We start from the raw sequence: 21203 nt of genomic DNA on the forward strand, positions 1-21203 counted from the left end.
TGATTTGCCTCTTGAGGAAGCCATGCACTCAAAAGAAGAATAGAAAACGGAAGCTCTTACCTAGTTGCTCATCCGTGTGAACAGCCTGGTCCATAAAGGTTTTTATCTCCCTGCTTTGTACTAAGTAGCTCTTCAGCTGGGTCATCATTAAGCGGATCTCTTGCAGCATCTCAGTGCTGGAGCTCTGCCTCGCCATCATCTCCAGGCTGTATACTTTATAGTCCTGCACCAAGCGGCCAAAGTAAGAGTCTTTGTCTTGGGCCAGCTCCACAATCTTCTTCTGGAGCTTTCGGTCAGCGGACAGGAAAGCAGTGAAGACATTGCTCAGGCTGACCATGGACAGGCGGTTCTTGGCCCTGCCTAATATCATGGAGCGGGTCTTCTTCACCGACGGGCTGGTCACCAGCTCTAGCTCATCCTCAGTGCTGCTGGTGGAATAGGATTCTGGCTCAGAGGCTGGTGTCTGAGCCCCCACGTTGCTTACTGGGCTGTCCAGTGAGTCATGAGAACTTTCAAGATCTGAGAAGCTAAGAGGCTGACGGGCAAATTTTGATTCCCTTTTTGCATTGGAGCAACTTTTTTTTACTGGCTTTCCCTTTCCTTTTGGAACCGGCAATTCTGACTCTTCAGCACATACTGGTTTTGAATGGCAAGAGCTGGCGGATGACTCCTGTCGTGAGATCCTTTTCTTCCTTGGGGGTGGGATAGGAGGCCCTGCCGACTTCTCTGAGGGCTTCTTTTGCAGCTCAGCCACCAGCTGGTTCTTGGCCTCGTTGTTGGGCTCCCCCCCTTGACACGATGCTGGATCTTTCTCCGAAACCTCTTCAAACACCTCTGGAGGCTCAACAGCACATGAAATGCAACCTTCATCCCCACTGCTCCGTTTTCCCACCAGTTCTCCACCTGCTGCTGGACACTTCTCAGATTTTTCAAAGCAGTCCTTTCCAGAATATCTCTCGGATATGCACCTCCTTGGCGGAATGGAAGGAGGGATGCATCTCTTTGTGGTAAAAGAATCGCTGAGAGACAAAGACGGCCGCCCATCATCTTCTTTGCTTTGGCTAACTTCAGTTTTCATTTCCTTTTTGTTTTTCTCCAGATCCCGAAGCTCTTCAGAAGTGGTCATGGGAGACTTTTCAGGCTGCTTCACAGCATGAAGAGGCAGAGGAGGTGGTGGCGGCGGGCGGCGACTGGGAGACCTCTTTGGAGGCCTTGTCACGGTGTCGCTAGTAAAAGAAGGATCTTTCCTGCAAGTCTCTAGAGAAGGAGGAGGAGGAGGTGGTGGAGGAGGAAGAAGAGGAACATCCGGGGGAAACTGGTTGCTTCTCTCCTCTATAAAAATAGGATTTACAAACCACAGCCTGTCATTTCCTATTGACAGCTCAATTTCACATGAACAATTGTCCGTGCTGCTTGCAAAACACTGGATAGTTTCCCCCTCCTTTTTCGCTTGAGCTGTGGCAAAAGCAAGACCTTTCACAGAGTGAGGGAACTGCCCTCCCCGCCTTTGATTTAAAGCGGAGTCCCAGAAACCTGCAAAAACAAACCAACCAAGAACCATGAGAATTAAAAGAAAATAATCAAGTGCAGGGCAGGAAGAGACTGAAGTCCTTTAACTGAATTGTATTGCATAATGTTTATTGAACACATGCATTATTCTGTATTGGATATACAGTGCTGCCTTTAAAAAGGTCAAACCAAGCAGAATCCTCATATGCAATCAATAGTATTACCTGAAAATGGCTGTTTTGCCAAAAGTGCTGTTTACTGCAAACATTACCCGGGGGTAGGGTGGCAAATAGCAGCAAGGAATAGGGTGGAATTTTCCCCCAAGCAGAAAACCCAGTGCAGACTGAGAACATGGTTGAGGTCCGAGGCCCAAACCAGATCTTACTCCACAATAAAAGCAGCTACGTTAAACATGCTTGCTTAGACATGTGTCTAATGTTGTGTGTAGTTTGGGTCAGAGTGGGGTAAGAATGAGCTCGAAGGGTAGCTTCTGCTGTACACAAGAGCTGGAGGGTTTGTCATGTAAAACCACAGCCACATGCATGCACACACAGACACACACACAGTAACATAGTGTGTTTGTGTACCACCTAAAGAAATATAGCCATTGATCAACCAAGTTACCTTTTGTAAAACAGTAACCCCTGTGTTATCGAAGGGAAAGCGCCACTTTTTCCAAAGTACAAAATACTATGCTTTGAGTGTTGATGAAAAGCAACATTTAGATGTCACCTTGAATAAGTTTTTTGTCTTCCTCAGTATACTATAACTGAATTGATAGAACATTTAGACTAGAGAAAAATGTGGTTTGACGAAGTATGGAAATTGCATGCTCTACTTTGCGTTCTATTTTCAGAGAAAATGTCTTGGATAAGGTTCCCATTTCTTGTATATGGAAACTTTAAAAAGGGAGATGTGTAAAATACTTACTAGATTCAGTCCTGTATCTTGTATAGTATAATAAAGGTAAAGGTAAAGGACCCCTGGACGGTTAAGTCCAGTCAAAGGCGACTATGGGGTTGGCGCTGTGGTCTAAACCACTGAGCCTCTTGGGCTTGCCAATCAGAAGGTTGGTGGTTCGAATCCCCGCAATAGAGTGAGCTCACATTGCTCTGTCCCGGCTCCTGCCAACCTAGCAGTTCGAAAGCACACCAGTGCAAGTAGATAGATAGGTACGACTGCGGTGGGAAGGTAAATGGCGTTTCTGTGCGCTCTGGCTTCTGTCACGGTGTACCGTTGCACCAAAAGCGGTTTAGTCATGCTGGCCACATGACCCGGAAAACTGTCTGCAGACAAACGCTGGCTCCCTCAGCCTGAAAGTGAGATAAGCACCACAACTCCACTGTCACCTTTGACTGGACTTAACCATCCAGGGGTCCTTTACCTTTATCTTTACTGTACAATGGACACTGAAACCATTGACATCTTTTGTTGTGGTGATGTCCAGGAAGGTGATGCAAATTCTATTTGTTAATGAGTTTTATTTACATAGCAGAACCAATCTGTGTTATGCCTTTTACTAATTCTGAATTTCGTTTGTTGATATACATTGATTTATAAATCCATCTATATGCATACATCACCCAGAGTGGCTCACAACACTGTAAAACAGCAGATGTATAAATTCTAACATAAAACGGCAATGGTGCTAACAATCTTTTACAAAGCTATGCCATTTAAAACCGTTTACAAACGTCAGTATAAATTGCCACCCTAATGGCAAAACCATCTATACTAAAATAACCAATTCTTAGAGAATCTTTAACAGAATGTGGGTCAAAAGAGAGTTATTTTTTTTAAAAAAAGATTCATTTAAACACTGGCAATGTTGAGGCCACACACACACTTCTGTGAGGAGGGAGTTCTAGAATCCGGGGGCATGCCAGAAAAGTCCCTATCTCCTGTGCCAGCCAAATCAACTTGGCATGCCATGAGGATATGAGCAGAGTCTCAGAGGCAGATCTTAATAGGTCTGCATTGGTGTAGGTGGCCATTTAGCTAACATTGTCCGAAACTATTTAAGCCTTTAAAGGTCAAAATCAGTGCTTTGAATTGGGCCCAGAAATGCACCTGCAGCCAGTGAAACTGAAACAGTATTGGTGCATATGTGCTCCAATTGTCATGTGCACTGGCAGATGAGGAACAGCATTCTGTACCAGTAAAGGTTTCCCAGTCTGTCTTCCAAGGCAGCCTCACGTAGAGTGCATTACAGTAGTCTATCCTCAACATGGATTACTGAGCCAAGGTTTGATCTCTCTAAATAGGGTTGTAGCTGGCATACTAATCTTAGCAAATATAAAAACAAAAAAATTTTTTTCCTTCCAGTAGCACCTTAAAGACCAACTAAGTTAGTTCTTGGTATGAGCTTTCGTGTGCATGCACACTTCTTCAGATTCTTCAGGAAAATTTTTTTTTGTTTTGACTATGGCAGACCAACACGGCTACCTTTCTGTAATTAGCAAATATAGGGCAATTCTAGCCACAGGCTCCCCTCTGTGATTCCACAGATAGGGCCAAGTCCAAGTGGACCCCCAAACCAGAAACCTGGTTCTTGCGGGGAAGTGGAACCCCATCCAAACCCAGCTGTACCCTCTTCTCCAGATAAGCAAATCTCCCTCCCTGCCCTGCTGAATACCTATGTCTGGTCTGGATTAAATTGTTCATTTTTTTAATAGTCTGTAATTTTATATTGCGGTCCCCCACAAAAGATGGACTTTGTTCCCTCTACCAAAGTCTAGGCACAGATTGACAAACAAAAGAAGTCTCAATCCCATCCTGAAGTAGAGATTCAGAAATTATTGTACAAGAGCATTTGCATATAAAGTAGCATTAAACAAATACTGTTGCAGAGATATGATTTGTGCCTAGGGCTGTGTGCATATCTCTCAGAAGTGTCAGAACGAAACGGGGAATTCCTCCTCCTAAGACAGGCATGATTCTGGGGGAAGTGGAAATAAGCATTGTAGATTATGAAATCTTTCCTTTTGGAAAAGAAAACTCTGGTTTGCTACCTGCCATCACCTCCTCTCTGAATTGATTAGGGTTTTTTTTACTAAGGAGCATAAGAAGCACAATACAGTGTATAACTTCTATGTGTCCTAGAAATAATTTCAAGTGCTCAAAGGTCATTTTGGATGTTAATTCAGTAACCCTGACAACAATCTTGTAGGGCAGGCCAGTCTCATAGGATGTTGTGGCCAGTCTATCTGCAAAAATGATGCGGCTCAGATTAAATTAGAACCAAGTATTTCCAGCTGATATCTTATGCTCAACCACATCACACCAATCTTGATCAAAACAAAAGACTAGAATGCGTGGGCATGCAATGAAGATGAGCGCAGGGAGATTCTGGGCAGGTAAAAGAAAGTACTTTTTCCACACACACCATAGTGGATCTATGGGACTCCCATGGCCACCAACCTGAATGGCTGTAAAAGAGGACTGGACAAATTCATGGAGGATAAGACTATCAGTGGCTACTAGCCGTGATGACTATGATCTGCCTCCCTGGTTGGAGGCATTATGCTTCTACAGAGACAGCCCACTTAAGAGGCAGGGCAAAACACCTGCCTTAGGCAAGGGAAGTATACAAGAGGCAGCACCCTACCAGCCCCATTGCTTCTGCCACCTTACAAAACACTCCTCCCTCTCACCAAGGGCAGAGAAGAGGAGATACAAGGCCCTTGAGCAGGGATGATGAACAGGAATGCCTTGCGGAACACTCCCACCTCTTGCTGAGTTCGGCGAAACAAGGGAGCATTCTGGCATGTGATGGAATTGTGCATAGGACTAGAAGCCTTAGGTGTACATCCAAATAATGAACCCATTATTTAGGGTTTGGGGTAAGAAGTTGCTAGGGGTCTCCAACACAACTTACCTATCTCCAGACTAGAGATGGTTTCTAGATCTGTAACACTATTGGCTTCCAATATTGCTTGTGGCAGCTTTAGCGTGGAGGGAAGCAAATCTCTAGGAAGTGAAAAAGAAATGAATAAATATATTCAAAGCTGCATGTGGCTTGGTAAGGAATAAAAGCTGCTTGGTTAGTTCTGCATTATTTCATTTCTTATTCTAGACAGATGCAGTGCTTCGAAATAATTTACAATAATTTCAATGGAAACACATTTACAATAAGTTTATATTCTGAATCATAGAGTGGGAAGTGGCCCTCAAGCAGGGATGGGGGAGAAAGTCCACCTGTGTCCCAAGGCTCTTCAGCCACAGTTTGACATATAAGCCAGGTCTGGGTTCCTGTTACTGCTCTCCTGGACAAACCATGAGCCACAAACCATAGGGCCTTGCTTACAGCTCATGGTTTGCCCAAGAGAGCTAGACTACAAGTCTAGGTATGGGCGACAAGCTAGGTCAAACTTTGGCTTAGCTCAGTGTGGCACAGCAGCAAAACAACCAGGATGGGATGTCAGAGAACACCAAGGAACACCAAGGAAAACAGAAATGGAGCAGAATTTGCTGTTTGCCTATGTGCTCTATGTCCAGAATGGAAATCAACCCAGAGAACATGTAATTGATTACATTCCATGTTTTTTCTTGACATTGAAATGACATAATGACAATGTAACTTTGGTAATTAATTTATGAAAGTTATGAACTTTTACTACAGCCGCCAGCGAGTCGAATACCATAGTTTTGGGTGGAAGACGAACTACAGCAGAATGGAAACAGCTCTGCATGCGATAAGTACAGGGCAAAGCAGAAAACAATAGCTTCTTTACCTCCTACGAGGAGTGAAACAGCCGCAAGCTCTTCTCTGGGAGCCCACACATTTGCAGTGAGCAATTATTTGGCTTAGAGTGTCGTGCGAATGAGACTCAGATCAACATAGAACAAGCCATCAGCATATTTCCTGCAGGTCAGTTGGTTGTAAAATGGCACAGGAGGGTAATCCAACTGAAGCAGGCTCTGATGTGACCTTTGCTGACCCGCATTTCTCTCCTAGGATCCTTCCCACAGGAGAGTTCATAGTACTGGTCCTGTGAGATGGCGAGGGTAGGGTGGAGAGGAAGTCTGGCTCTTTTTATTTCTAACCCAAACTCAACTATAATTCTTTTAAAAACAGCTTGGAACAGCTGAGTTTCAAATAGCTCGCTTGGCTTGTAGTTTCTCTGCACCGCAGGAAATCATTCTTTCACATGACTGGCACGAGTGCTGAGCAAACTGCCTGCCTTGACAGATCCCAGGATGGCTAAGAGATGAACTCATGATGGCCTTTCCTCTCCCCTTCAGCTACTGTTGGCCTTAACTAGGGATGAGGGAGAAACTAAGTCCAATTCTCATTTAAGGGTGAATATTCCTAATTCACGAACTTGCAGTGTGGTTCTCCAGCCAAGTAATGTATACAAAAATGCACATCTTAAAGTAAAATGTGCATTAAAATGCCTGTATTGGTGAAAGAAACAATAAAAGGCCCCCATACTGTATTAGGGAAAAAATGCATTGCAAAAATGTACACATGGAGAAAAATCCACACTAAAATGCTGCTGAAGTTTCAGGGAGACTTAAAAAAACAACAACTGGCAAACTGGTGTGTAAATGTGGAGAACTGAGCACTGGAAAAATGATAAACTGAGAGAAGTCAAAACTGAAATATTCACCTATCCTTAGTCTTAACATTAACCACACAATCTTTTGTTTAGCAAGTACTCTCATGGGGGCAGATGGGGCTTGTCAGCCTGGGAAGGTAGCCCATCTAGGAGAAGGAAAACTCTGTTCCTAAACCTCCAGTGCCCTGTGGGATACTTTCAGGAGAAGGTAAAGCTTAGGAGTAAACCCTACACAATTCCGGGGTGGAGTCCCTAGGGTGGTTGGGTGGTGCCTTGTACACCTCCTTCCGGCGACTCCTGCAGCCAAGCTGGTGCCAAGCATATGGCTCTGCTTTCCTTTGGACCACATCAATCAGAAGGTCTTGTCATCAGGGCAGCCCTGGACCTCCATACACCCTACCCAGGCTTTTGTCTCAGGGAGGTCCCTTCAGCGCTGCTAACACAGCAGTTTGACTTCACCCCCAGAGGCACACTCCATTGTCATTTGAGAAAAACAGATGATGACAACAACAACAACAACTCCCATTGACAGGCAATTTTACTTACCACAGATATTCCCAAGGCTAGCCAGAACACTTGATTTCAGAAGACACTTACTTATTTGAAGGACTCAATTTTCCCTCACTCCTTCCCCTACCTCCTTTCTTTTGTTCTTTTGAAAATCCATACATAAATTGGACGTCATTTTTACTGAGTGTGTTAAAAATTAATTTGCCAAACAGCCTCTCCCCCACCAATTGAAAGCATTCTGTATGCCCTTGAATATTTTTAAAATCAGGACCTCCTATACCCCTGATGGTCACTGAGCAACTGTACATTGTACATTGTCCAAACTAAGAGGAACTCGTGCCCACACTATGTCTCCCCATTGATGTTTAGTTAGAGACTTGGGAACTGATGTCACTACGCTCAGAGTTTTTCCACCCCTTGCAAGAAGCAGCCAACAAAGTTTCATAACGGCAAGGAAACAGAGGGCAATGACATCACACGACTTAGTTGAGATTCCTGCATTGCAGAGGTTTGGACTAGATGACTCTTAGGGACCCTTCCAACTCTACAATTCTATGTTATTTAGCATTATGAGGAAGAGTGGCAGCAGCTCTTGTGTTCACCGAAACATGCTATCAGTGTGGTGTACAGATATAGCCAATAACAACAACATCAAATGAGAAGCTTTTCTTCATAATTTGCCTTCTCACATTCCCATACACAAGGGAGTGAATATGCAGTGACAGTTTTCTGGTTTTGTTCAGTTGCAAACCACATTTATTTATAAAAGATTTATATGCTAACCTCTCGCAAAATATCAGGGCAGTATGCAACAATATATAGGCACACACACCATTAGAAGTACCTCAGCAGAATCATTAAATGAATGGCTCCTCAAAAAAGTTTTTAACAACTGCATAGACCTGTTGGGATAAATAAGTCTTCAAGATGTCCCCACAGCCAAAAGCAAGGATGCCTGTTAAGAGATGCAAATGTTATGCAAATGTGCCCTTTTTGATTGCTGCCCTTTTTGTCCTCTCTTTTTGGCGATGCGTAAGTAATCACCCTATTTGATGGGCTATGTTGTCCTAGAATCTCCCCATTGAACATTCCAATATGAGACACAGAGACACCATAATCGGAAAACATAAGTCCAACTTACCTACTGACACAGTAGAATGCAATCAGTTTGAAGATATCTTCAAACACGAGAAAGGACCCTTCCAAATACAGTACTGATTGAGAAAAAAGAGAGGAAAAAATCAGGGACTTTTTAGTATAAATCAGGAAACTGATGAATCCTCAAGGAACGAGCATGTGAACGTTTCATATTTGAACCAGGAAGCATACATTTTTATAAGATACGGTACAGCGAAATTAGCAAGGAACAGTGAAGGAACTAAAGATATACAGTTTATTTAAAGAAATATTTCACTTCGGTTCATCTCCTAAACTCAGTTCTGCTTTCCCAGTTGTTCAGAGGCAGCATTTTAAAAACGGTTTCGTATTGTGTCATGACCATTCCACAGACCTAGTATCACATGCAAAAGGTCTTGTGGAAGTAGCTTCCTGCTATGCAATTAATTCTCAAGCCACCTAGCACCAAGAGACCAGCTTTCCACAACATATTTCATGTACTGTTCATGAATTTCTCTGAAGGGAGATGTTGGCGGAGTCGCCAAGCTGCAGGCATAGCATTGCCATCTTTCTATAGGTAAAGGATCAATGCTGAGTACAGCTGCATAAGAGGAAGAAATCAATGGGAGAAGCTTCTCCCCAAAATGCACCTTCATACCGGCAAACAATTTAACCTGTTCACTTCTGCATTTTATATGACTGCTGAATTAAAGAATTAACAGGTGATAAACATGTGATCAGGTACAGCAACTGAGTCCCTTTCTCAAAGTGGAGGGGCTTGCTGCCGTCTCTCAATCATTTTGGTTGCCCAAGGGCACCAGTTTTCTCTCATAATAAGCAAAGCATTATAGTGGTTGCATCCATTGCTCCCCTCTCTCTTTCATTCTCTACCTCTCCTCCTGCCCTCCACTCTCCCTAACACATTACAACTTCCTTGCGAAGGTCAGTTCATTCAAATTTCCTTTCATGAACACAATGTAAGTTTCAAAACAAAAAGTAAAACAGACTGTCTTCACACCAGCTACATGAGAGCCCCGCCAGGGTGTTTTCACACACACAAAGTGGCTTTTGCAATGCAAATGTAAAAATCAGGCACTGGCTAGAATGCAGATTGGATTTATAAAAAGCTCTCTTCCACTTTCCACCTGACATTAAGAACATTTGCAGATGAGCGCAAATAGTACAAGAGGGGCTAGAAAGTGCTTTTAGTTTCATATGTGTAAAAAAAATGCCATTCAAAGCTTTTTTTAAGCCTGAGAAATATTAATGTCCTAGACAATGACTTCAATGGCAAGGTATTATATGTAATAGGAGCAGCAAAATGACCATCTCAAAACCTCAAAACATTATTTATTGATTAACTAACTAACTAACTAACTAAGGAGGGACTTTTTGAGTGTGTGTTTTAAAACTTCTTTCCTGGATATCAGCTTAATTATTAGTAGAAAATGATTAGCATACATAGTTCAGTTTTTGTTTCCTGTTCACCTCACTGATGTGAGGGCGGGGCGGGGGCGGGCTGCAGTTTGCAATTGTCTGCTGGAAAGTATCTAGAAGATATTACTGATGGGTGGTTATATAAATGTTAACATCAACAAGAACAAGTAAAAGAGTCTTGAGGCACCTTAAAGGTTAACCAATTCACAGACTCAAGACGAAAAGCATGAAGTAAAACCTTAGATGGCAGGGGAATCCCTGTGAGTCAACTTTGACAGGTAGGGGGGATCGTCCACCTATCAGGTGGCCTACCAGTCACCTAATATCATCCTGACATTGAATGATTGGCACCTGGGTAGTCCCACCCACTTGTCAAAGTTGGCCCATGGGGATGTGGGGAGATAAAGCTCTGGCCCACCAAGCCAAAAAGGTTCTTCTCCCCTGAACTAGCATGTTCCAATGAGAGAGAGGCAGAGAGGGAGGGAGGGAGGGAGGGAGGGAGGGAGTGGTCATAGAAATATAGAGTTGGAAGGGACCACAAGGGAAATCTTGTTCAATCCTCTGCAATGCAAGAATGTCAACACGCAGTCCCCCAACCAATTTGAAACCATACTGGACTCTGCTCACTTTGCAAATGTGCTAGCAGTTTTATTGCTGCATCACTATCACCCTTCAAGTTAGCTGAGAGGGTGGGAGACTGGTGGAAATCTCTCAGCTTTGACACCAACACACGGCACCTTCAGGCAGAAGCAGCTTGCTGGCAAGGACAGAGCTGTATGCCAGCTTCCAGTTAGCTGGGTCCCTATAGCTCACCAGGAGCAGGAGGGGTGAGGTGGCAGCAGGTGCACCAAGTTGGGCCCAACATTGGGGTGCTGTCATGCATGCATGACATCTCACACACACACCCTCCCCAAGTCTGGCCAGGCCTGCTGGGACGTGTGGGTGTCCCTTTGAGGAAGTGATCGCAGTGGGGAGCGGGGAGAGTGAAAAGCGCTCTCCACACCTCCCGCCCCCACCCAGTGCTCACTGGAGGCGGTGTGGAATGGTGGCCCCTCAATATTGGAGGGCTCACCCCCTGCCTACAAATATTGAGGCCCCTTCCACCCCTATAGCAGGCACCCCTGAGTGGCAGAGCAGTCAGCCAATCTAGGCCTTCTGCCCCTTTCTCCCCAGTAAGCAACAAAGACCTACCTGCCAGGAAGCTAGTGTAGCAGCACCACCCCATGTGTCAAACTGCTTCTGCCCTAAGGCACACTCTACTACTGTACTGCCTACTGCTGAGGTCTACCTGCCCTGGGCCCACCTATTTAAATAATTTTTCAATGGTAGGAGTGACCATTTTAACTCCCCAGAGAGATGCTGATGCAAGGTACACCTGTTTTCACTGCCACCTGTTGCTCTCAGGTAAGCCTGCCAGCTATTTTTTTCTTCTACTTAACTGAAGAAAAATTCTGGAGAACTCATAAGCTTGCTCACTATTTTTGGTGGTTAGGTTGGTCCTGCCAAAAGGTATAGCACTGCTTCGGTGTCCACATATTTCCTCATCAATAATATGTGAATTCTGAGAAACACCTACACTACTCGGGCACAAGGCAAGGCAAGGCCTTTTGTTCCAAAGAAAACAGAACAGAAAGAAGGAAATTGTGCCTACTTACAAGAGGGAGATTTTCTTTCCTTTCCTCAGGAAGTTTTACCTCAGAGAAAGTGATTAAAGTTTAAAATGAAAACTGCTTTGTGTTTTCTGGCTGCCTCAAGAACTGCTTCCAGTTTTCTTTCAAATAACCCGGGGCAGAGTTCCCATCAACTCTGACATTTTCAGGACAGTATGGAAAATCCCTATTATACTTTGAATAAAAAACCCCAACTCTTCTCAGATTCTGGAAATATAGAATCATAGAATCATAGAGTTGGAAGAGACCACAAGGGCCATCGAGTCCAACCCCCTGCCAAGCAGGAAACACCATCAGAGCACTCCTGACATATGGTTGTCAAGCCTCTGCTTAAAGACCTCCAAAGAAGGAGACTCCACCACACTCCTTGGCAGCAAATTCCACTGTCGAACAGCTCTTACTGTCAGGAAGTTCTTCCTAATGTTTAGGTGGAATCTTCTTTCTTGTAGTTTGGATCCATTGCTCCGTGTCCGCTTCTCTGGAGCAGCAGAAAACAACCTTTCTCCCTCCTCTATGTGACATCCTTTTATATATTTGAACATGGCTATCATATCACCCCTTAACCTCCTCTTCTCCAGGCTAAACATGCCCAGCTCCCTTAGCCGTTCCTCATAAGGCATCTGCTTATATATCTTATTTTTACAGAAACCAAACTACCCTAGGATACAAAGTGATCCCCAGCCTGCCAGGCTAACCCAACCAATGGAAATAATGTGGGGGGCCCACTCAGGTATCTGACAATGTGATGTGCAGGGGGCAGCAGTGAGATGTTGGAGGACAAAGCTCTATGTGACACATAGACCTAATCTGCACTTCCTAAAACAATGTGTGAAATGAAATGCAGCTAACCTACTGTTCAAGTCGCAAGAATGTCTTTTTGTGCAGTAGAATTTCTACCCCTCTCTTATCCCTCCATGAGCCCTACACCCTCCCCCAATTTGCTTCAGAGGGTTGGGGAAAACCTCAGAACAGATTTAGGGATGGGTGCGAGGTGGGGGTGGGGTGGGAATTTAGTTGTGTAAGCAGAAATCCTTGCACAGACACAATGCGGGAGTTAGTGCTACACTGGATTCCTCCCTTTGAAATTCACACTTGTCTTAATCATATGATGATGCGGCAAGCAGACTTTTTTTTAAAAAAAGTGTACAAAACTGGGTTTATTATGGGAAATTGCAAAACATGTACATCATGCACAACTGTGTAGAAAAATGTGTAGATTAAGGGAAATTGAAACTAAAATGCTGATGAATCGTCATGAAGTTTTTTAAAAAAGCACAAACTGATGTGGAAATGTGGAGAACTGAGAAAATTCAAGAAACTGAAAAGGAGATTTGTCCGTCCCATAGTAATACTAAAATGCTGATTAATTTTCATGAGGACTTTAAATAAAATAGCGAACTGATGCAGAAATGTGGGGAACTGAACTTCTGAAATGAAATGATAATCTGAGAGAAACCAAAACGGACAGATTAGTCTATAACTAGCCAAATGTAGGGTAGCGATATGTCCTATTTTGCAGGGAACAGACCCGTTTGAAGAGGATCTCTATCTGAACAGCAGTCTGATCCAAGCACAGCTTGCAGAATGACGCAAAAAGAGAGCAGAGGCCTTGAAGTTGCCCATCAACAGAAAGCGCTTAAACATCAGGTTGAACAGGCACATGGGCCCCCTGATCACAGTCTTGTTGACTCTGATGAGATGCATTGCATTTCTCAGTTTATAGCTTGTACAAATCTTGAGTCCTCTTTCTTGGGGACGTGCAAGCAGCCATGAATCATCACCCCTGCCTTACAAAACTGCCTGAGCAACACTTCCCCTTAAATTTTGACACCCACCCCTCGCGAACCACTTTGCAGGCGAAATAGTCCCCTGTGCATTCATTTGAACAAAAAGCAACCATCTTACAACTTGGTGTTTGTAACGACATAAACCAAACGCAAAGTGGTAGAAAGCCCCATTCCTTTGCAGGTTGTGCAATCCTGTTCTTTGTTTCAGACAACAAAATTTACTGGGCCGGCCCTGCCCTACCCTCAAGAGCAAAATATGTAGACTTCACTACTAGTTGGAGACAAACTGATAGAGGACAGTCTCTCCCCAGGTGGATCCTCACAACCAGGGCTGCCCCCAAACTTCTTGTTACCTGACAAAGAGTCCAAATGACACCCCCCCACACACCCACACCCTTGATAATTTTTTGCCTGGCTAGTTATCCTTCAGCTCAAATAATGACTCTTGCTTGTCTGGATGGAGGATAGAGAGGGGTGTCAAGTGTGTGCTGAAAGTAGCATACTGCACAAAGGTAACATTCAGGGGCGGTACACCCTGTTTCACTGCCTGAGGCAAAATGGGAATGTGTTGCCCTGCCCCACTGAAGCCTCTCTTATCTGGGATGTGCAGCAGCACCTGCAAAGCGGTGATGCTGACCATGGGTTCTGGTGAGATATTGTGAGTCCTTGCTGAAATCTCACGAGATCTCATGGGATCTCACGGGATTTTGACAAAGTTTCATTAGATTTTTGGCAAGATCTCCTTGGTGCTTCTGCCTGCGCTGCTTCTCTTGTAGCGAAGGCAGGGCACCTGCAGAAGGGCCTGTTCTTGAGCTTCCCCCCACCTGAGGAAGCTGCCTCACCCAGCCTCATGGGTGAGCCGGCCCTGGCAACATTTAAATTCAATGTTCTTCTGACCCTGCCCAACACTGGCATGTGACCTGCAGAAGTTTGCCCAGAGGAGATGTGCCCCTTGGACTGAAAAATGTTCCCCACACGTTTGTAAGCGTGCCATGGCTGTGGGGGAGAGAAATGGTAATTGTGTGCTTCACAACTGAAGTAATGCTGGTGGCCATCTCAGGGGGTGGGGGTGGGCCATGCACCATGGAGTCCCAGGCTTCAGCTGCCCCAATCCCTTCACCATGCTTCATGGCAGGACTGCCCCTGTGCCCAGCAACCCTAAGGCAGAGAAACAGTGTCCTTTAAATTGGTGTGAGGATACCCGGATACCCAAAGTTGCAGTCCAGCACTCCATCCAGCCTGTGATACAGGATTTGGCCCCCACTAGCACTTCTTTGGGGACGCGGGTGGCGCTGTGGGTTAAACCACAGAGCCTAGGACTTGCTGATCAGAAGGTCGGCGGTTGGAATCCCCACGACGGGATGAGCTCCCGTTGCTCGGTCCCTGCTCCTGCCAACCTAGCAGTTTGAAAGCACATCAAAGTGCAAGTAGATAAATAGGTACCACTCTGGCGGAAAGGTAAACGGCATTTCCGTGCGCTGCTCTGGTTTGCCAGAAGCGGCTTAGTCATGCTGACCACATGACCCGGAAGCTGTACGCCGGCTCCCTCGGTCAATAAAGCAAGATGATCGCCACAACCCCAGAGTCGGTCACAACTGGACCTAATGGTCAGGGGTCCCTTTACCTTTACTAGCACTGCTTTGAGTCTGTACCACTACAAACCATTATCAGGAATGCTTCTTTTGAAAGCTACTTCAGTCTGAACAGGCACATTTCCCGGCTATAATACTTCGCTCTCCTCTCGCTTTGTTTACACTAGTGAATAGTTCTGACCTTAATAATGACATTTATTTGAGAATCCCAAGGTCAATGGAAGGAATCATGCTTTAGCTCAGCTAAATCCTTTGCTCTCCATGTTTAATCCATGTGTACAGTTAGTCTGAAGCCAATTAACTTTGCTAAAGCAAAGTTCCTTTTTTTTTTTTAAATAATGATTTAAACTGCAGGAAGTCTATCAGATTGCCCTGGCATGAAGGCACTACCACTGTTATTGTCTTCTTAGAAAAAAATATATGAGAGAGAATTTCTCTTCTTTTTATAAAAAGTTATACAGATAATTCACGAGTAGATACAACAAGGTGGGCAACTTACCCTGAATGAGGAAGGAAATCGGAGGCACGACCCTGAGTTTGCTCTGGTGTGCTGCAGTCAAAGTTACTAAATATGGAGAACGGACAGAGATACTTGAGCTAAAAATAGAATGAGTCACCATGACCGGAATGCAACATCCCAGAGGCTCCAAGGATCGTCCTGCATGTCTGTGGTGACATCTTCCGTACACTGAATGGGATTGAATTTGGAAATCAAACCTTGTCTTCCTGCCACTTCTCCATGCTAATTAACTCTTTGCTGTCACTGGTCAGAAGGTAGCATTGATGTCGACAGGATACTACTTTGGAACTCGCTCTGCAACCATTCATTTAGTCTAGCTGGGATCAAAGGCATTTGATTCCTCCTTTACCAAAACTGCCTCCTTCAACAGCCTTTTCATCTAGCTGAATCAAAGGAAGAGGTAGCTTGGCAAAGTCGACGATCTGGGGGGGGGGTGAGGCATCAATCTGCTCAGGATCCAGTACCATTTAGCTCTGGGCCTCCACAACTGTCTCCGTCTGCACCCATTTCACCCAGTTGAAGCAAAGGGGAACGGTTACAGGCAGCAAGGCTTCCTCCATTAGCCCGGCTAGGACCTGTTGCTATTTGGCGCCTGCCCTCCTGGAAATTTTATATCTATATTTCTTTGTTTATTTGTATACCGCTTTTTGTTATATACTGAATACAAAGCGGTTTCCGATACACTACATGAAAGACCAGATCATTAAAATGCATAGAATCCAGTAATTAACAGTTTGACAGTGATAATAAAATTAATACTGTGGTACAGAACAGCCCCCGCACAAAAAATAAGAATAATACCTCATCTGTAGCCAAGGCAACCAAATTTGCTTCTTCTCCTTGAGACCGGTCCTGTCACTGGTTGGGTGAGGCTGCTGTTTACAGGCAGCTGGCTTGGGGTGCCGTGAAAAGGTAGCAAATTGTTACATTATTTAATGATTGCTGTGTTTTTGCTTCCAGAGAGGGGCACGTTGGAGTTTCCTGCCTTGGGTGCCAAAATACCTTGGCTAGCCTTAGGTACTATGTACCTTGAGCCTTGACTCGCAGGAGGCGATGTCTCGGGATAGCACATATGTCATCAATTATAATCCATTATTTTAACTGTGAAGTGCCTTGAGCTCATCAGCAGAAAGAAGGTACAGTGGTACCTTGGGTTACAGACACTTCAGGTTACATACGCTTCAGGTTACAGACTCCGCTAACCCAGAAATAGTACCTCAGGTCAAGAACTTTGCTTCAGGATGAGAACAGAAATCATGCTCTGGCGGCGCGGCGGCAGCAGCAGGCCCCATTAGCTAAAGTGGTGCTTCAGGTTAAGAACAGTTTCAGGTTAAGAACGGACCTCTGGAACGAATTAAGTTCTTAACCTGAGGTACCACTGTACATAAAACATGGCAAATAAATACAGTGGTACCTCGGGTTAAGTATTTAATTCGTTCCAGAGGTCCGTTCTTAACCTGAAACTGTTCTTAACCTGAAGCACCACTTTAGCTAATGGGGCCTCCCGCTGCAGCCGTGCCACCAGAGCACGTTTTCTATTCTCATCCTGAAGCAAAGTTCTTAACGCGAGGTACTATTTCTGGGTTAGCAGAGTCTGTAACCTGAAGCGTATGTAACCTGAAACGTATGTAACCCGAGGTACCACTGTACAGTATGTATGAACGGTGCAGAGCTCTTTGGAGAAGCAGCAGGAGGGAAGCACGGAATACACATGTAACAAACAACCCCAAGGGGCAATTCTATTACTGGCATTGTGTTGCAATTAGTTTATGCAACATTTCATTAAATCTTTTGCCATGGAACGGAAGGTTTCAAAGCGCACAGTATCTGTGGGCTAAATGACGCCCGCCACAAACAAGACCGAACTCCCGGGAGTTCCCAAACTGATGCAGAATTAAGCTGGAGCAAAATGGTCTCCTCAGTCAAAAGAATAAATCTGCCTTTTGCCTACCTCTGCCTAGTTATCCCCTTCAATTCCCTCATTAGCTTCCCTATGAATAATGCATGGATGCCACTCGAGATAGTTTCATAGCTCCTCAATTGTTCAAGCTAATTTAACACTCTCTGAATCATGATATGCCATAAAGCCCATGAATATTCCCCAAGCACTTCTGCGGCTTGAGCAGTTTGCAGTGCCAGATATTCAAAGAAATGTATGCACGCTGGTTGCTTGCTGCTTCTTTTTAACCTTTCCAAAAGCAGCAGCAGCGAGGCAAACGCCACCAGCTTGCAATGCTGCTTATCAGAAAATGAGCTCAAGCTCTCCAGGGGGCATCAGGGTAAAACGTAACTCTCATTTTATTTTATTTTATTTTTCAGGGAGGGGATGCGGGAGGCTGTGAAGTTCAGATGGTTAACTACTGTGAAAAGTATATATGTGTTTAAAGCGTTTGACCTCTCTTTGGCACAACTCATTACCCCTGTGAATGGAGTTTCTGAGAACATTCTGCTGGAGAAATTTCATCAGCAAGAGGGCCATTGTGTGCCAGGCTGCTTGGAGCACAGGGCATTGTATTTTGAAGGCTGTGGTACTCCAGGGTAGCCATTAGCATCTGAATTCACTTAATAACCTTATCAGCAGGAACTGTGAAGGCCGGCATGCGGTGGTGGCTTATGTAACTAGAAGGTCTACGTTGGAAAACTGCCAGTAGTGTAATTAAGGAGGGGCACACATCCCACTTCAAAAATCACATAAGTAAAATGCCTTCTCCCCGTATAAGCAAGCAGATCATCCAGCTGGTGTAGTTTTATACAGTTTTTCAAGGATGCCCTGTCTAAGGTTACAAGGATCCTTGGAGCTCCAGGTGGTCACTTATCTTCAGAGATGCCTGCTTCATCTAAGCATCTCTATTTGTAAATATAAAGTTTCCACATGTTCTATCCTTCCTCCTCTCCCTTTCTCTTCACTTGTTTCACCACTGGGCCAACAGCCTTAGACCCTTCCCTCTTTCTTCCCCTTTCCTCTTCCCACCCTAGTTCCTCAGCCATCATCGAGGTAGGGCAACATCCTTCTTTTCTTCCCTTCCTCCCCTCCTCCTCCTTTAGTAGAGTTCGTCCTTGCACTTTCCTCACTCTCCTTCCATCCTTGTCTGCCATCCCTCTCCTCCATATCCTCCCCGATGAGATATGCCTTTAAAGCTTCCAGATGTTGTGTTTTATCCAGCAGCTGTGGTGTACTTAATGGTGTGGGCCTCATGCACCCCAACTCCTGTCTGGAATGTCTTGTTGGCCGGGCTGTGGTGTCACATGGAAGCAGCCCACACCAGATGTGCTCCTTTCCTCACCGTCCCTGATTCAAACTTTGGCTCTTTCATTAACATTTTATTTTGGACATTTGTCTGACCCAGCAAAGCAATTCCAATGTGGAATTCATGACCTCAAGACATAGTGATGGCCATTATCTTCTACAGCTGTGGAAAGGGATCAGACAAAATCACTGAGGATAGGTCATTACATTAGCCATGATAGGTAAACTAGACTCTGCAAGGGCAGTATAACTCCACAAAGTAGATACTTGAGGACAAGGAAGACAGGAAGGCCATCCAATTCGTGTGAATGCCAAGAAGGAACAGGGACAGGAAACCTGTGCCCCTCCAGAGGCTGTTGGACTCCAATTCCCATCAGACTTGATTACTGGCCATGCTGACGGGGGCTGATGGGAGTTGGAGTCCAACAACCTCCAGAGGGCCGCTTACTGTCCACCATTAATGTAGTATTACTGGCATGTTGCAGACTACACCTGCTAACAACAGCAGCAGCAACAGTTTGAGGGGGCCCTTCAGCTTTCTGCAGTAAGAAAAGAAATACAAAAGAAGCACTGTGAAGGAACAAGAATGGATGACATCATCGTATGGCCGCCTTGCAAAATGATAATTCCAACTCGAACGCCCAGTGCGTAAGCAGTCAGAAAAGTTGTTTGTGGCTCAAAGGGACTCTCACTGAGGCAAAGGAAACTGCCAGTGTGGAATCTTGGCAACTGGTTAGATAAAAAGGATGGAGAGGAACACTTGTATTTAATGCGAGGCCAAGGAGTTCATTAACAGGAAGCCCAGCAGGAGGTGGAGACATAACATGTTTGGTGAAGATAACCAGTGTTTTGAGAAGACACTGATATGAAATGTGTTTATGAGACAATGATAAGAGAATGGAAAAACCACAGGGAAACTCTTTCCTAAGGCTTGGGCTCTCCTTGGCTGGAGGCATTCAAAGCAGCAGCTGGACATCTGTGGTTTCCAGCAATTGGTATCCATAATCATGCTGCCTCTGGACAGTGATGGTAGAACATAACCATCAGGGTTAGTAGCCACTGAGAGCCTTATGTTCAGCAAATCTGTCTAATCCCTACTTTAAAGCCATCCAAGTTGGTGGCCATCCCTACTTTTTGTGAGCGTGCATTCCATAGTTCACCTATGCACTTTGTGAAGAAGCACTTTCTTTTGCCTGTCCTGAATCTTAATGAAGATCATAATGAAGAGACACACACATTTGCATTGAAAATGATCTAGGTGCAGGTATATTGTGGACAGGGTGCAAAATAGTTTGGTGGAGAGATAAGTTTCAAAACTCAGGAATAAACTTACATGATTTTTCTTCTTTAATCCTGTATTCTGAAATGTCAGAAGCCTCCACCAGGGCTGGGAAATGAACTGAGAGAAGCAGATTTTTCAGGTTCTCATCTTTCCGAACTATGAATATCTAACCAGAGAAAAGAGGGTGCGTGAAATTATATCATGCAACAACAACAAAAAGTCATTATATCAGAACTGGGTCAAGATTTATGTACCTTTTATTTAAGAACATAAAAGGTCCCTGCTGGACCAGACCAAAGGTCTAGAGTAGACCAATGTTCTGTTCCCATAGCAGCCAACCAGATGCTTACAGGAAGCCTACAAAAAGGATCTGAGCCCAATAGCCCTCTCTCAACAACTGATATTCAGATACATGCTTTTACCGATCCTGTAGGTAAAATGCCATTCATAGCCTCCACTAATTTCTCTAATCCTCTTTCAAAGCAGTTGGTGGCCATTACTACATCATACATCAGAAAAATACACAGTTTAACTATGCACGGTGTGAAGACACTGTCTTGAATCTCCCAGTGCTCAGCTTCATTGTATAACCCCAGGGTCTGGTATTTTGGGAGACTGAGAAAAAGAACCGTATCCGTTTTCTCCACACTATGTGCAGTAAAGGTAAAGGAACCCCTGCCCGTACGGGCCAGTCTTGCCAGACTCTAGGGTTGTGCGCCCATCTCACTCTATAGGCCAGGAGCCAGCGCTGTCCGCAGACACTTCCGGGTCACGTGGCCAGCGTGACAAGCTGCATCTGGCGAGCCAGTGCAGCACACGGAACGCCGTTTACCTTCCTGCTAGTAAGCGGTCCCTATTTATCTACTTGCACCCGGGTGGCAGGCGCTGGGACCGAGTACTATGTGCAATACCATGTTATAAATGGCTGTCATGTGCAAGTAAAAAGCTCTCAGTGTTGTCATCTTTCTTCAT

The 21203-nt window shown here is 44.7% G+C and overlaps 1 protein-coding gene across 3 annotated transcripts in view; it reads right to left on the reverse strand.

Annotated features, from left to right (window-relative positions):
- Positions 1-21203, reverse strand: part of RIN3 (Ras and Rab interactor 3) — a 78430-nt gene that overhangs the window by 33073 nt on the left and 24154 nt on the right. For 2 of the 3 annotated variants that reach the window (XM_053376474.1, XM_053376493.1), the window contains exons 3-6: positions 20283-20397; positions 8722-8794; positions 5387-5478; positions 61-1533 (exon numbers count right to left, since the gene is read on the reverse strand). In XM_053376474.1, the coding sequence (XP_053232449.1) occupies positions 61-1533; positions 5387-5478; positions 8722-8794; positions 20283-20397 (1753 nt within the window). Of the gene's footprint in view, positions 1-60; positions 1534-5386; positions 5479-8721; positions 8795-15681; positions 15818-20282; positions 20398-21203 lie in introns of those variants that run through there. The other variant, XM_053376483.1, reaches the window with a different exon arrangement.

The sequence above is a fragment of the Podarcis raffonei genome, chromosome 1 (assembly GCF_027172205.1).
Source record: "Podarcis raffonei isolate rPodRaf1 chromosome 1, rPodRaf1.pri, whole genome shotgun sequence".
Taxonomy (NCBI): domain Eukaryota; kingdom Metazoa; phylum Chordata; class Lepidosauria; order Squamata; family Lacertidae; genus Podarcis; species Podarcis raffonei.